This window comes from Dryobates pubescens, chromosome 6, assembly GCF_014839835.1.
Source record: "Dryobates pubescens isolate bDryPub1 chromosome 6, bDryPub1.pri, whole genome shotgun sequence".
Classification (NCBI taxonomy): domain Eukaryota; kingdom Metazoa; phylum Chordata; class Aves; order Piciformes; family Picidae; genus Dryobates; species Dryobates pubescens.
The window spans coordinates 3,312,349-3,329,881 of NC_071617.1; the positions used below are offsets into that span (position 1 = coordinate 3,312,349).

General features: G+C 50.0%; 1 protein-coding gene across 1 annotated transcript in view; it reads right to left on the reverse strand.

The window, feature by feature from the left end:
- The window catches only part of HMGN3 (high mobility group nucleosomal binding domain 3), a 42,142-nt gene extending 28,718 nt beyond the window's left edge, over positions 1-13,424 (reverse strand). The window contains exon 1 of the mRNA XM_054162547.1: positions 13,180-13,424. Within this exon, the coding sequence (XP_054018522.1) occupies positions 13,180-13,194 (15 nt within the window). The 5' untranslated portion in view covers positions 13,195-13,424. The remainder of the gene's footprint in view (positions 1-13,179) is intronic.
- Between the last annotated feature and the right edge of the window lie 4,109 nt (positions 13,425-17,533).

Below are 17,533 nucleotides of genomic sequence, written 5' to 3' on the forward strand. Positions count from 1 at the left end.
ACCAAAGGCACATCTGGTACAACACCTCAGATACACTGGGGTAGCAATTGAAGCTGAGGTCACCAGGAGCGTTCCTCTACTACCACAGCCAGAATGGAGAGCTTCACAGACAACCTGCACTCATTTATTTGGAGGACCATGAAAATGAGCAGGGGTTGGAGCAGCTCTGCTATGAGGGCAGGCTGAGGGAGCCGGGGGCGTTCAGAGAAGGCTCCAGGGAGACCTAATAGCAGTTTGCCAGAATAGGATAGGATAGGATAGAATAGGATAGAATAGACCAGACCAGATCAGGTTGGAAGAGACCTTCAAGATCATCGTGTCCAACCTATCAAACAACCCAACTCACCTAATCAACTAAACCATGGCACCAAGCACCCCATTCAGTCTCCTCCTGAACCTGAAAGGGGCTACAGAAAGTATGGGGAGAGACTGTTTGCAAAGGCCTGAGGTGACAGAACAAGGGGCAATGGCTTCAAACTAGAGAAGAGCAGATTTAGATTGGATATCAGGAAGTTCTTCACTATGAGGGTGGTGGAACACTGGAACAGGTTGCCCAGGGAGGTGGTTGAGGCCCCATTCCTGGAGGTATTCAAGGTGAGGCTCAACAAGGCCCTGGGCAGCCTGATCTAGTTGGGGATGTTCCTGCTGACTGTGGGGAGGTCAGACTGGATGACCTTTGGAGGTCCTTTCCTGCCTGGACCATTCCATGATTCTATGATTTATGCAGTTTCAAGATAAGAAAAAAATAGCTGCAAGAGGCTGCAGGTGTGATAAGGAGGAAAGGATGCAGCAGAGATAAAGGATGCTGTCCTGCTACAAATAGAGCACTGACATCTCTCCTTATTTCTGCTTGAGAGGAACAAAACACTGCAGAGGTAAAAATGTTGTTAAGACATTTGATTTCCAATTATGGGTGAGTTCTCTGCTCCTACTTACTCAAGTGGCATTAGGACAAGGGAGGAAGCCAGGTGGGAAGAGCACCTAACAGTCTCAGCAAAGCTGGTGTGGATGGGAACACATGCAATTCTCTTTCTGCAGACAGATTCCAATCTTCCTAGGGAATGCTGCAGTTTTGTATTTGCAGCTTTCACTGTTACCAAGTACACCCACTCTTTACTACAGGAAGACAAGAGCTCCATCTCCAAGTTACAGGAGTAATTAAATGAAAACTGGTCATTTCTGAAGACACCAAGGGACCAAGGGAGACTTGATGGGGTGCCTGGTGCCATGGCTTACTTGTTTAGGTGGGTTGGATTGGTTGATGGGTTGGACACGATGACCTTGGAGGTCTCTTCCAACCTGGTTTATTCTATTCTATTCTAAAAAACCCACAACAAACCCCAAGCCCAACAGCTCCCAAGGACACAACACTGAGTTGTTCTGATTATTCTAATGAGTTAAAGAATAGCCCTTATAGAGTTATATGGTCCTGCTGTGGCAGGGGGCTTGGACTCCATCTCCAGAGGTCCCTTCCAACCCCTAACATCCTGGGATCCCTTACGCACTCTAAGTTAGGGGCCATCAAAGAAAAGCTAAGGCTGCCATCTGATTAATGCCTGGCTGCTAAGATGAGTTCTGCCCTTCCCCACCTCATCATTCTTGCCACTAAGCCAGCTTAACTCTTTGTGCCAAGGTACAGAAAGCTAGATCTGTAGAGAGGGGTGGCCAGAAGCTACCTCAAACAAGTAGGATATGTCACAGGTTAAGCCAGAGTAAGGACAGGAACAAGAATCTGAAATTGCTTCCTCTGGCCTGTACTTGGAACATCTGCTGAACTCCAGCCCAAAATGCACAGTCCCACACTGCAAATTCTGCCAACAGCAACATTGGTACAAGAGTATTTTACTTCTGTGTGCAGCCAACTGCTCATTTCCAGCCCTACTTCCTTAGAATCACAGAATCAACCAGGTCGGAAAACACCTCAGAGATCATCAAGGCCAATCTATTACCTAATACCTAACACCTCCTGACAACTAAACCATGGCTCCAAGTGCCACATCCAAGCCTTTTTTGACAGCTCCAGGGACAGTGACTGCACCACCTTCCTGGGCAGCACATTCCAGTGGCCAATCTCTCTTGCTGGGAAGAATTTTCTCCTCACCTCCAGCCTAAACCTCCCCTGGCACAGCTTGAGAACTGTGTCCTCTTGTTCTGGTGCTGGTTGCCTGGCAGAAGAGACCAACCCCCACCTGGCTACAACCTCCTTTCAGGTAGTTGTAGACAGCAAGAAGGTCTCCCCTGAGCCTCCTCTTCTCCAGGCTAAGCAACCCCAGCTCCCTCAGCCTCTCCTCACAGGGCTATGCTCCAGACCCCTCCCCAGCCTTACTGCCCTTCTCTGGACATGTTCAAGTGTCTCAATGCCCTTCTTAAACTGAGGAGCCCAGAAGTGAACCTTCTAACAGGTTACCTCTCAGACAGTCACTGTGCAGCATCTCCAAATGGGAACAGTAAAATGACCCAGGATAAAAAAAATTTAAAATTACCAAAGCACATTCCAACCTGTTAAGTAAACAAGCACTGAGAGGACCATGGCCTGAAATGCAAGTCTGGCACCTGGAAACACTGTTTGGGCTACTAGATCAGGGGATAAATTACTCAGTGCAGTTCAAGAACTGAAAATAGACATTATCTTAAAACTGTGGAATAGTAGTGTTGGGAAAGGATTCCAGTTGGGAATGGATTCCAGTCCCTGTGTCAAGGCAGGATTACCTAGGGCAGGTCACACAGGAACACATCCAGATGAGTCTTAAAAGTCTCAAGAGAAGGAGACTCCACAACCTCTCTGGGCAGCCCGTTCCAGAGCTGCCTCCCCCTCAGAGTACAGAGGTTTCTCCTCACGTTGAGGTGGAACTTCCTGTGTTCTAGTTTGTGCCCCTTAGCCCTCATTCTATCACACTATGATAGAATAGAATAGAATAGAATAGAATAGAATAGAATAGAATAGAATAGAATAGAATAGAATAGAATAGAATAGAATAGAATAGAATAGAATAGAATAGAATACACTGGGTTGGAAGAGACCTTCAAGATCATCATGTCCAACCCATCAACCAATCCAACCCACCTAAACAACTCACCCATGGCACCAAGCACCCCATCAAGTCTCCTCCTGAAAACCTCCAATGACAGTGACTCCACCACCTCCCCAGGCAGCCCATTCCAATGGGCAATCACTCTCTCTGTGTAGAACTTCTTCCTAACATCCAACCTAAACCTCCCCTGGCGCAGCTAATTTCCAAGAGAAACTGATGGACCTGCTTGACTTAACACTCTGCACAAAAGACAACATTAAGATCATGCCAAGAAAAATTCAAGGTTGTACAATTCTCTGAAACAACAAGGACACACCTTGGAACATACCAGGCCTATAGACAGCTATTGCTTGAGTATAACACAGCAGAGAATATGAAGTCTTTCAAGCAAGACAGAAGAAAAACAGCCTTAAACCTACCTGCTACATTCCATTTACACAGAGGACTTGACTGTTTTTTAAACTTTACTGTGTCCAGTTCTGGGCTCCTCAGTTTAGGAAAGATGTTAAGATGCTGGAAGGTGTCCAGAGAAGGGCAACAAAGCTGGGGAGGGGTTTGGAGCACAGCCCTGTGAGGAGAGGCTGAGGGAGCTGGGGTTGCTTAGCCTGGAGAAGAGGAGGCTCAGGGGAGACCTTCTTGCTCTCTATAACTCCCTGAAGAGAGGTTGTAGCCAGGTGGGGGTTGGTCTCTTCTGCCAGGCAAGCAGCACCAGAACAAGAGGACACAGTCTCAAGCTGCACCAGGGGAGGTTTAGGATGGAAGAAGTTCTTCCCAGAAAGAGAGATTGACCATTGGAATGTGCTGCCCAGGGAGGTGGTGGAGTCACCATCACTGGAGGTGTTTAGGAAGAGACTGGATGAGGCACTTGGTGCCATGATTTAGTTGATTAGGTGGTGTTGGGTGATAGATTGGACTCAAGGATCTCAAAGGTCTTTTCCAACCTGGTTAATTCTATTCTGTTCTACTCTACTCTATTCTATTCTAATACTGATACTCTAAAAAACAAATTAATCTTACCCTCAGTGGCATGTTGAACTACTGCATATGCAAAAGATTTCCTGCCCCCGGACAGTTTTCAACTTGCAAGGTGATGATTTGCAAAGCAGAAAGCACCGCTGGTGACACCTCACCTCGTACCATGCTTTAATGTGCCCAAGGAGCATTAAGAGTGATTTTAAATGGGCAACACAGTGAAATTCTAAGAACTTTGAGGTGTTCATTAAGTCCAGCTGTATTCTAGTGTGGTCCAAGAAGACTATTCATACATCAGCAACTGTTAACAACGTGCATGGGTCAGAGGTTTACAGGCTTGTATAAAACACATCAGAAACACTCTGAATCTATAAACCCTTGGTTGAGGAACTTTTAATCTCCATAACAGGTCACAGCTAAAATTATGCATTCAGGGAGTTTTGAGGTATTTTAAAGTGCATCTTTAAGATGAAACAGGGACAAACATTCGCTGCATGTATTTAATTGCCCTGGAAGCTCAATTTATTGCAGCACTACTCAGAGTTTTTTCTTCAGTGCCACTCAACACTGAACCATGCACAGAGGAACATTTGTGATCTTCCCAGCTTCATTTTTCTATGAAAGACACAGAGCCTTTGAGTCAGTCTGGTCAACAGATAACTGCAGCAGGCCAGCTAAGTAGTTTTCAACTGCTTTTAATACATCCAGGCTTAAAATTCTCAACAGTGCCAAATTTAGTACAAATACTACAATTTCTAAAATTGCTGAGTGACAAAATGTCCTTTTCCCTTGTTTTAGAAGCCTCTTGCAAGCTTCTGAGATGCTCTGGCCTCTCTGTTCTGTTTGCCTTGGTTGAATGTTAAGTGCATCTCTACATAGCACTTGTTCTACCTGTCCTTGCAAGGGATGTCAAAGGTAGGAGCCCACCTGAGGACTCTGCTAGCGTGTCAGGAGTGAGTTGTCAAGTGACACAGATGCAAAGAAGGTGGTCTCCTGCTGTTGCCTCCCTAGCCTGTTTTGGATGAGGACTGATCTAAAAGGAAAAGTGGAAAGGGAAACCACCTTTTCAGAGTGGAACTTCTGTTCTTAGTCTTCATATAGGAAAGGGATAAAGGAGGAATCAGTCAGCACGGAATACAGGAGGAGTTCAAGCAGAAAGCTGGAGAAAGAAGTGGGGAGAGGGCAGCTGTCTGGACATCTGGATCTGCTACTGACCTCCTTTCCCTGTAACTGCTTCCAGAATATGAAATGCAATATAGGACCTCTCTCATTTCTGCATCCTACTGCTCACTGAGTGTGTCCTGTGAGTTGTGTTCTAGGACAAACTGAAGAGTGCCTTTGCTACAGACGAAAAGCCTCCAGCCTCAGTGACAAAACAAGTTACGGCACATCACTGCAGCTTCTCTCCTGACAAGCAGCTTCAAAATGAAGATAACCTTGGCAGAAAAAAATACTGTGTGACATGGATGTTGGTGTGTCGAATTGCCAGGGGCAGATACACAGGTGAGACACCAAACCATGGGAAGGGACATGAAGTGGAGCTGGGCAGCACTTAAGCGTACTTCACGCCGTGGCATTACGAACACAAACTCACCTGCTACTCTTTGCACAAGATCTGCACCTCATTCCACAGACCAAACAGGAACAGCAAGATCAATCACAGCCACAGCAAACAGCTGTCATCTGCAGGACCCTTGGCTTCATTAGCTAATTGGTGTTTGATTACAGACTAGTTGCTCCAACAAAATATTGCAGAAGCAGTTATGATTCCAAGTTCTCCAGTTTCACACAGGAGCACGAAGACAGATTTGGAGAAGGGACAACAACAAATGCACCACTCCAGAGTGCAGCAGGTCCTTATTAGAGTGAGTCAAAAACAGCATCAGGAGAGGCAGCCCAAGCTCAGAATCCAAGATAAAGGGCCATTCCCCAAACTTGACTAATTCCTTCTGTGCCCCATTTCCTTTATCAGTGGATGAGGAGCAACATTTCTCTTTGAATGTTTATTACGCTTCACAAAGGCAAACTGCAATGTGCAGAAGGATTTTACAAAGAGAATCTAGTTTAGGTCCAGATAAAACAGCATTAAGCAGAATTTTAACAGCTCTGGGTTAGTACATGTAAGAACATGCATTTAAACCCAAGGGTTAAAAAAAATACATTCATTAGATGCCTGGCTGGCAAAATAACTGGGAAGGTAAAAGTCTCACAAAAAACCAACCAACAACAACAATCTAAAACCAAACACTGAAAAACAAAGCACAAACAAACCCCAAAACAACCCCAAAAGAAAACCAAACAACATCCCCCACACAGAATCATAGAATTGTTAGGGTTGGAAGGAGCCCCTATTACAGAAAGGATCTGGAGGTGCTGGAAGGTGTCCAGAGAAGAGCCACAAGGATGAGCAGAGGGCTGGAACTGCTCTGCTGTGAGGACAGACTGAGGGAGTTGGGGCTGTGCAGTCTGGAGGAGGCTCTGAGGAGACCTAATTGTGGCCTTCCAGTATCTGAAGGGAGCTACAAAAAAGCTGGGGAGGGACTAATGAGGCTGTCAGGGAGTGATAGGACTGGGGGAATGGAACAAAAAATAGAAATAGGTAGATTCGGATTTGATGTTAGGAAGAAGTTGTTCCCCATGAGGGTGGTGAGAGACTGGCACAGGTTGCCCAGGGAGGTGATGGAAGCCTCATCCCTAGAGGCTTTGAAGGCCAGGCTGGATGTGGCTGTGAGCAACCTGCTGTAGTGTGAGGTGTCCCTGCCCATGGCAGCAGGGTTGGAACTGGATGGAACTAGAGGGACTTCTCAGGATCTCAGGTAGTGATAAGACATGGGGGAATGGAATGAAGCTGGAGGTGGGGAGATTCAGGCTGGAGGTGAGGAGGAAGTTCTTCCCCATGAGAGTGGTGAAGCCCTGGAATGGGTTATCCAGGGAGGTGGTTGAGGCCCTGTCCCTGGAGGTGTTTAAGACCAGGCTGGATGAGGCTCTGGCCAGGCTGATGTAGTGTGGGGTGTCCCTGCCCATGGCAGGGGGGTTGGAACTAGATGATCCTTGTGGTCCCTTCCAACCCTGACAATTCTGTGAGTCTATGTGAACATGTAACTATGGATAGAACAATCCTGGAATATGGCACCTTCTAACTTCCACTGAAGAAGCAGCATTCCAAGCAAAATATTCCAAGATTTTGTTTTTCTGTAGTAAATATAACCAACCAGTCTCTCTGACTGAAGGAGTTTGCATAATGGGCTGGGAACCTGCCACAGATGTTCACTATTATGTTTTCACAGCCTCAACTGTACTGCAGAAGCTCACATTCCTGACTACAGAAAGGCAGCAAACAGCCTACTGAAATGGCTAATTAGATCACAGTGGGTTTTTTTCTTTGCTCAGAAACAACTGCAACATTCAAAGATATTATAATATTGTAAAAGTAAGACTTAAGAAAAATTTTTACATCTGAAAAGATGAGCAAAGAAAAACTCCCCTCATCTGACTAAATTGCAAGTGCTGGTCTAGTTGAGGATGCCTCTGCTTACTGCTGAGGGGGGCTGGATTAGATGACTTTTGGAGGTCCCTTCCATCCCAGACCGTTATATGATTCTGTGTTGATCACAGGATCATAGGACCACAGGATGTTAGGGGTTGGAAGGGACCTCCAAAGATCTTCCAGTCCAACCCCTCTGCCAGAGCAGGACCAGAGAATCCAGCACAGCTCACACAGGAACACATCCAGATGGGTCTTGAAAGTCTCCAGAGAAGGAGATTCCACAACCTCTCTGGGCAGCCTGTTCCAGGGCTCTGGGACCCTCACACTAAAGTAGTTCTTCCTCATGTCGAGGTGGAACCTCCTGTGCTGGAGTTTCTATCCATTGCCCCTTGTCCTATCCCAGGGTGCAAGTGAGCAGAGCCTGTCCCCTCCCTCTTGACCCCCAGCCCTCAGACATTTTTAAACATTTACTAAAACCCCTCTCAGTCTTCTCCAGACTAAACAGCCCCAGGGCTCTCAGCCTCTCCTCACAGGGCAGTGCCCAAGTCCACCAGTCATGCTGGTAGCCCTCTGTTGGACTCTCTCGAGTAGATCCCTGTGCAGGTTGCGCTGGACAGAGCCAGATTAAGGAAGTTGAGTCACTCTGGACTGCAACTTCCAGCTAACTAACAGGTTCTCCATCCTATACTGGACAAATCACCACTTCACCTATTACCATCCCTCAGAGACAGTGCATGCTGTGCTTAAAGGGGCAAGTACCAGTCATCTTGATAGCAATCCCATTAAAGCTGACCTATGCATGCTTACGGATGTATGTGACCATACCAAGATTCTCCTTGTCATCACAATGCTACAGGCTTGGGGCAGTGTGGCTGGAAAGCTGTCTGGCACAAAGGGACCTGGGGGTGCTCATGGACAAGCAGCTGAAGAGGAGGCAGCAGGGTGCCCAGGGTGCCAAGAAAGCCAAAGGCATCCTGGCTGGGATCAGCAATGCTGTGTCCAGCAGAAGCAGGGAGGGAATTGTCCCCTGGGACTCAGCTCTGGGCAGGCCACACCCTGAGTATTGTGTCCAGTTCAGAGCAGCTCAATACAAGAGATGTGGAGGTGCTGGAGCCAGGGCAGAGGAGGGCAAGGAAGCTGGGAAGGGCCTGGAGAATAAATCTGATGAAGAGAGACTGAAGGAGCTGGGGATAGTTTGGAGAAGAGGAAGCTGAGGGGAGACCTCACTGCTATCTACAACTGCCTGAAGGGAGGTTGTGGAGAGGCTGCTGCTGATCTCTTTTCACAGGTAATTAGTGATAGAACGAGAGGCAATGGCCACAAGCTGCAACTGGGTAGGTTAAGACTGGACACCAGGAAACATTTTTTGATGGCAAGAGTGGTCAGGCCTTGGAATGTGCTGCCCAGGGAGGTGGCTGAGTCCCCAAGCCTGGATATGTTTAAAGATTGTTTGGATGTGGTGCTTGGGGATATGGTTTAGGGGTGAGCCTTGTAGAGTAGGGTCAGTGGTTGGACTTGGTGCTCCTGAGGGTGTTTTCAAACCTGAGTGTTTCTGTGATCACATACAGAAAGGTTCTTCATCCTTTCATGGTTAACGTTGAGACATCTTTAATGGAGCTGTTTCAAGGTCAAGGAGTTTTCCAGTATGACCCAAGAGCTAATTCCAGCAGGACAAGCAACAAAACAAAACACTCCAATCCATTTCAAGGCATTGGCTGCTATCAATACCACAACAAGCACTCTGGTTTATCCCACAGACATGCCATTCTCCTTGGGAAAGGCCACCTTCACACCACAACATGTTATTACGACAGTCATAGGGTGCAGAAATCTGGCAGGGGCTTGGGAGTTCAATCCCTTTGTGGTTTTGCACAGTATTTAACACCATCTCAACACAGCAAGTTTTTCCCTTTCCCCCCATGACCCTCAGGCAACAAGAAATGATATCCTAATACCTTAGGCCACAGCCCTCCAGGGGAGACAGACTACACCTTTCTGTCCATAATATTCATAGTGAACAAAAAGCCAAGGACTCAACAACTGACTTCAGTTTACACAGAGATGAAAAAAAATAAATCAGAACTTTAAAAGAATCACAGAATCACAGAGTTGTCAGGGTTGGAAAGGCCTCAAGGATCAGCCAGTTCCAACCCCCTGCCATGGGCAGGGACACCTCACCCTACAGCAGGTTGCTCGCAGCCACATCCAGCCTGGCTGCAAACACCTCCAGGCATGAGGCTTTCACCACCTCCCTGGGCAACCTGTGCCAGTCTCTCACCACCCTCCTGGGGAAGAACTTCTTCCTAACATCCAATCTGAATCTACCCATTTCTAGTTTTGTTCCATCCCCCCGAGTCCTATCACTACCTGACACCCTAAAAAGTCCCTCCCCAGCTTTCTTGTAGCCCCTTTCAGACACTGGAAGGTCACAAAAAGGTCTCCTCAGAGTCTTCTGTTCTGCAGACTGAGCAGCCCCAACTCCCTCAGTCTGTCCACATGGGAGAGGTGCTCCATCCCTGATCTGCAGATCCTGGAGGTGTTCAGAAAAGCAAGGAAAAAGGAGCAACCAGTTTAGATAACTAAGGGATATACAGTAACAGGTACAGGTAGCCACCTGTCCTTTGATAACATTATTTACTTACCCCCATAAGTGTGAGATTCCTCATTTTGACTATTGCTCTTGCCTTCCTTATAAAACTTTCAGTGCTGGCAGCCTTTTTGTAAGGCAGAAATTTTAATTGAAGAATTGACTATTAGCCACACATGACAGTTTTGCCTCCATGTGGTAGCTGACTGGTGTGATTATTCAGCCACTGCTCTATCACTAACTTCTCACTCTGTGGCTGTTATTCTGGAATGAAATTGACTGCTGTGGAGTAAGTGTGGCAATTCCACTCTTCCCAAAAAGCAAAGCCACTATTAATCATACACTTTTCCTGGAAAGAGATTCCCAAACCCCATACATAATTTTAAAATGTAAATGTTTACCCATACAATGTCAATCCAATTGAAATTCATCTGCACTGCTCTAACTTTTATTAGTTTGGGGGGTTTTAATAACTTTCTAGAAAGAAGACTTGTTCTCATGGACTCATAAGATTCAACAAGACCAAGTGCAGGGTCCTGCATGTGGACTGGGGCAATCCCAGGCACTGACAGAGGCTGGGCAGGGACTGGCTTGAGAGCAGCCCTGAAGAAAAGGACTTGAGGCTGCTGGTGGACGAGAAGTTCAGCAAGAGCCAGCAGTGAGCAGCCCAGAAAGCCAACCAGAGCCTGGGCTGCAGCAAGAGAAGTGTGGCCAGCAGGTCGAGGGAGGTGATTCTCCCCTTCTACTATGCTCTGGTGAGACCCCACCTGGAGCACTGTGTCTAGTTCTGGAGCCCCTATTACAGGAAAGGTCTGAAGCGTGCTGGAGTGTGTCCAAAGAGGGGCCATGAGGATGATCAAAGGGCTGGAGCTCCTCTCCTATGGAGACAAACTGAGAGAGTTGGGGCTGTTCAGTCTGCAGAAGAGAAGGCTCTGAGGAGACCTTCTTGTGGCCTTCCAGTATCTGAAGGGGCCTACAAGAGAGCTGGTGAGGGACTGGTGAGGGTGTCAGGGAGTGATAGGACTAGGGGGGAATGGAGAAAAGCTAGAGGAGGAAAGATTTAGTTCTTCCCCATGAAGGTGGTGAGACATTGGAACGCGTTGCCCAGGGAGGTAGTGGAAGCCCCATCCCTGGAGGATTTTAAGGCCAGGATGGATGTGGCTCTGGGCAACCTCATCTAGTGGAGGGTATCCCTAACCATGGCAGAGGGCTAGGAACTAAATGAGCCTTGAGTTCCCTTCCAACTCTGACAATTCTGTGACTTCCTGGTCAAAAGTGGTTTCTCTTCACAAACATTTTGCAGCAGACCACAACAACCTACAAGACTGACTTTGCCTCCCTGTTATACAGGACAGCCTGAAAGATCTATAGTGTAAGCAGACAAAAGGGTCAAGGAAGCAGGGTTTGCATGGTTTCAAAAGCTGTGCAGAGTCACATGGGCACAGGCTAATTGTCAACTTTTTCCCAACGACGAGCAGCAGCGCTGGAGGAGCAGAACCACTCCAGGCCTTCGTGAGGGTGCAATTACAGAAAAGCAGGAAGACAACCTGTCCAACATTCCTTAACTTCAAGCCTATTCATCCAAATAAAAGCAACCAACCCCATGGCTGTATCCATTTTCAGGCAAGGAATCAGGTTCTTAACTATGAATTAAATAATTCAGTAGCACACTTGACAATTTGTCGTTTTGTTACCTCCCATAAGGAATAAGGAAAGGACACAATCTGAACGCTGAGCTACCTGGAAGTCATCATCTACCTGTAACTTTATTAAAACAAGACTTCAGCCCTGCCCTGCCGGGGTGGTATTAGGAGGTCAGAGGTGACAGTTTGGGAAATCTCCCCAGACACGAATTGCTTCGCTTGGTTGACCTAGTTAAAATTAAAGGACTGCAGCTATCATTTGTATTGGGTTTTTTTCCACGGCATGTATTAGTGTCAGGTCTCTTACTACACTCCATCAGTAGAAGGCAGGCAGTAACTTCTCGACGAGGACCTCCAGCACGGCCTCCCTCGGTCACCCATCCCCGGTGGCCGAGCGGGCACCTCCCCCGCTCCGCCCCGCACCTGGCAGGGGAGGCGGCCGCCCGCTTCTGCCAGCGCCGCAAGCGCTCCCCGAGCAGATAAGGGCTCCGGCTTCAAGCGACAAAGAGAAGGATGGGGAAAAAAAAAAACCAAAACAACCACAACACCGAGTCCGGCCGCTGAAGGGCTGCCTAAGTTTCTCTCCCTTCGGGAACGCAGTCTCAACACCGGTCCCCTCCGGTGGTTCCCTCCGAAGAGGCTGCCCGCACGGAGATAAAAAAACCCAAACGGACCGTGGCGGGGCCTGGCCGTGGCCCCTCAGCCCCACCACGGCCTCCTCGGCCCAGCGGGGGGCGGCGGGGGCCGCGCTGGTTCCCTCCCTCAGGAGGCGCCTCCCGCCCCGGCGGCCGCCCCCGCCCCCGGGGGCCCTGCCCGGATGGGCGCCGGAGTTGGTACATACGGGTCTGCCGCGGGAGGCGAGGAGAAGGGTGTAGTTTGTTTTAAACATGGCTTGCCTCTCCCCTCCTCCTTTTACCTCGGAGCCATCACCCGGGCACGGCTGGAGGTGGCGGCGGCGCCGGGGGGCCCGGCCGCCCTGGGTGGGGGCTGCCTCTTCCCCGCCGCTCCTCTCTGCTCCCCGCCGCGGTGGCGGCGGCGCCGCCGGAGTTTGCAAGCAGGAAACTCCTCCCGCCGGGGGCCAGGGACGAAGCCGCAGCTGCTGCAGCGCTTCTCCCCGGTGGCGGAGGGAGGAGGAGGAGAAGGAAGCGGAGGATCGGGACGGGAGTTGTGATAGCGACTTCAGCCCCCGGGGACGGGGCTGACACGGCCCCGCGAGGCGCTGGGAAAGTAAACAGGGGGCGGCGGCGCGGGGAGGGGTGGAGGGAGCTTGCAACAGGCAGCAAAATACCGGGGCTCGGGAGCAATCCGCCAGCTCCGGAACGCAGTGGTGGCAGGGGAGCAGCGGGTGCTCCCGCCCCTAACGCATATTTCCCCGCACCGGTCGCCGCTCGGCCCTCCACAAACCCTGCCCCGGGGGAAGCGCGGAGGCAGGACCGACAGCACGCCCGGGCGCCTCACCTTTCTCTTCGGCATAATGTCCCTGCTCCGGGCCGCGAAAGTAAAACGACGAAAGAAGCTCCGGCACAACGCGCGGATCCGCACGGTGGTAGCTGTGGCGGCGGCGACAGCAGCAGCAGCGGCGGCGACGACACCGGCGTCGCTGATGCCCGCAGCTGTGCCCGCGCCCGGTGCCCGCCGCCCCCGGCGCCCCGGCAGCCCCCACCGCCAGCGCCCGCCTCGCCGACGGGGCGGGCAGAGCGGGGCAGCCCCGGCCGCTGATTGGCTCCCCAGTTGCGTGGCGCCCCCCTCTCCGGCGGGCGCAGGCTAATCACGGGCAGCCCGCGCGGGTCAGAGGCCGGGCGCGCGGGGCGCGGCGAGGCGGGCGCGCGCGGGGCGCTTCGGGGCCGGCGGCGGCCCCGGGGCCCTGCGGGGGAGCGGGGCCAGGGCCGAGGCCGAGCGGCCCCCGGAGCGGAGCCTGCCTGCGGCCTGGCAGCCGCCCGCCAGGTAGCGCGTCCCGCACCCGCCGAGCTGCTGCCTTGACGCTCGCGAAGGTGAACCGGAGGTCCGGGCGCATCGAGCAAGTTGCGTGCGGCGAGCAGCGTCCGCTGCAAACAGCCCCTCCGGTGCTCATTATGCAGCCCAATTACCCCAACCTGGTCAAATTTACCTTCGTTTTAACCTCCCGCTGGTTCCAGTTTTTCCTTCTACGCTGGAATCCGCAGCAGTCTTTCCCGCACCGCGACCGTTCTCCCTACTCAGCCCCAGGGGCTCATTTTGCCGTGTAAAGCTGAACCTGCCCTGAACCGACGTAAGGAAGCTGATGTTTCAAGTCTGCCTTTTCACAGCCCCTCCTAAACTGCTATCGAGACAAGCCAGGGCTGCCAAGAGAACCGCTCCATTACAAGGTGGTGCCATCAGTTCTTCAGTAAAGTTGGGATGCAAACAAATACATTTTCTTTACAAATCCTAGTTTCAAACTGACAAGTCAACCATTTTGCCTTTAGTCTTCATTACGTGACCCCACTGGAGCACCTGCAGAGGAGAATCATAGACTTGTTAGGGTTGGAAGGGACCTCAAGGATCTTCCAGTTCCAGCCCGCCTGCCATGGGCAGGGACGCCTCAGGCTAGATCAGGTTGCTCAGAGCCGCATCCAGCCTGGCTTTAAGAGAAGAACTGAAACTAGAGATTTGCCTGGGTTGGCCACCTGCCTTTTAGCCAAGAGCTAAGCAGTTAGGATGTGACAGCCCTAGGCCTGGTTTTGCTCCTTGACTGAGGATATTTGAAGTTCCACCTCTTGTTTTCCCATAACATTGATTTGACAAACTACAGCGTATCTGGAGTGGAGAACTTATATTCTCCTGCTGACATTGTTTCAACAGCTTTGTTGAATTTATGTAAAGATGTTTAATTAATACAAATTCAACAAATATTTTTTGTGGTAATAATTAACCACAGCAGCAACCCCAGGTGGGTTTTACTCTCAGTTAAGTGTGCAAACCATCAAAATGGGAAGTTGCTCACTGGGGAGGGACTTTTGAGGGTGTCGGGTAGTGATAGGGCTAGGAGGAATGGAACAAAACTGGAAATGGGTAGATTCAGATTGGATGTTAGGAAGAAGTTCTTCCCAATGAGGGTGGTGAGAGCCTGGCACAGGTTGCCCAGGGAGGTGGTGGAAGCCTCATCCCTGGAGGATTTTTATGCCAGGAAGAAAACAAATACACAGCCACACAGCAACCCAGCCACAGAGAAAGCTGGGGAGGGACTTTTGATGGTGCCAGGTAGTGATAGGACTGGGGGGAATGGAGCAAAACTAGAAATGGGGAGATTCAGATTGGATGTTAGGTAGAAGTTCTTCTCCATGAGGGTGGTGAGAGCCTGGCACAGGTTGCCCAGGGAGGTGGTGGTAGCCTTATCCCTGGAGGTGTTTAAGGCCAGGCTGGATGTGGCTGTGAGCAGCCTGCTGTAGTGTGAGGTGTCCCTGCCCATGGCAGGGGGTTTGGAACTGGCTGAGCCTTGAGGTCCTTTCCAACCCCAACAATTCTATGGTTCTGACCACTTATGTAATTTATACAAAGTTGTATAGTTACACACAAAGACTCAGAAACATGCCCACCAGTATGGGAGATGCTTGTGCTAGTCCAAGGTTTAGTCCCACCTTACATTACATAAGGCCTAGGCATTGATTGCCATAGGATGGAAACAAGTCAGAATTACTCTATAGCTTAACCTTTTCCTATTTATTTTTTTCATATGTTCTCCAGAATTTTTCTCACATATTCTTTATCATTTATGGATGATAGGAGCAACCCCTACAGTTCCACTGTGGGCTAAACACCCCCAGCTCCCTCAGCCTCTCCTCACAGGGCTGTGCTCCAGACCCCTCCCCAGCCTCATTGCCCTTCTCTGGACATGTTCAAATGTCTCAACATCTTTCTTGAATGGAGGGTCCTAGAACTGGACACAGGACTCAAGGTGTGGCCTAACCAGTGCTGAGTACAGGGCACAGTGACCTCCCTGCTCCTGCTGGCCACACTCTTCCTGATGCAGGCCAGGATGCCATTGGCCTTCTTGGCCACCTGGGCACACTGCTGGCTCATGTTCAGCTGCTGCCAACCAGCACCCCCAGGTCCCTTTCTACCTGGCTGCTCTCCAGCCACTCTGTCCCCAGCCTGTAGCACTGCATGGGGTTGTTGTGGCCAAAATGCACAACCCAGCACTTGGACTTGTTAAATGCCATCATCTCCCATAAGCCTTTCAAAATTAGTTTCAGAACAGCCTTATGGTTTCTCTCTGAAGAAAAAAGAAAAAGTTCAAGCACTCCACATTCACCACACTACCATCATGATGGTTTCCAAGCTATCAAGCTTCTAAACAGTCCCTCCCCAGCTTTCCTGTAGGTCCCCTTCAGATACTGAAATGTAGCTATGAGGTCACATTATCACAGAATCACCAAGGTTGGAAGAGACCTCAAAGATCATCAAGTCCAACCTGTCACCACTGACCTCATGACTAAACCATGGCACCAAGTGCCACGTCCAATCCACTCATGAACACCTCCAGGGACGGTGACTCCACCACCTCCCTGGGCAGCACATTGCAATGGCTAACAACTCTCTCTGTGAAGAACTTTCTCCTCACCTCCAGTCTAAACTTCCCCTGGTATAGCTTGGGACTGTGTCCTCTTGTTCTGGTGCTGGTTGCTAGAGAGAAGAGACCAACCCCTTCCTGTCTACAACCACCTTTCAGGTAGTTGTAGAGAGCAATGAGGTCACCCCTGAGCCTCCCCTTCTCCAGGCTGAACAGCCCCAATTCTTTCAGCCTGTCTTCAGAGCAGAGGTGCTTCAGCCCTCTGACCATCTCTGTGGCCCCCCTGTTTTTCTGTTCCTGTGCACAGGCTTCATAGCTGGAACTTGCAGCATGCTTTGAAAGCAGCTAAAAAGGATCTTGACTTGATGGGGCCCTTGCCAACCTGCTGTAGTTGCAAGTGTCCCTGCTCACTGCAGGGGGGCTGGACAAGGTGACCTTCGAGTGTCCCTTCCAACCCAATGCAATCTGTGAATCTGTGAAAAGCTTTTGCAACATGTCACAATTCTCAGCAAAGCCCCTTCTAACATTGTTTCAGGGGCATCTCTACCACCTTGAACCACTAACAGCTACACATTAGACCTCTTAAACTTTCCTGCAGTGGTGCTTCACACAAATTACTGTGAGGGACAGCAGCAAACACATTCAGCAGATAGCTACTTCAAAACAGAAAGCAACAGCAGCTTTTCTACCCTACTTACCAAAATGCAGTCAGGTCCACGTGCATTTGCATTTGGAAAACAAATAGCTCTCATTTCCCACCCCCCCCACCAAATTCTCCTGATTATTTGCAGATATAGAGGAGCTCGAATACCCAGTCCCCACACAATCATAGAATTGTCAGGGTTGGAAGGGACCTCAAGGATCAGCCAGTTCCAACCCCCCCTGCCATGGGCAGGGACACCTCACACTACAGCAGGTTGCTCACAGCCACATCCAGCCTGGCTTCAAAACCTCCAGGCATGAGGCTTCCACCACCTCCCTGGGCAACCTGTGTCAGTCTCTCACCACCCTCATGAGGAAGAACTTCTGACATCCAATCTGAATCTACCCACTTCTAGTTTTGCTCCATTCCCCCCAGTCCTTTCATTCCCTGACACCCTCAAAAGTCCCTCTCCAGCTTTCTTGTAGCCCACTTCAGATCCTGAAAGGCCACAATTAGGTCTCCTCAGAGCCTTCTGTTCTGCAGACTGAATAGCCCCAACTTTCTCAGTCTGTCCTCATAGGAGAGGTGCCCTCATCAGGAACCACACCAATGAAATTTAAAGCAGAATTTGGCTATCACCA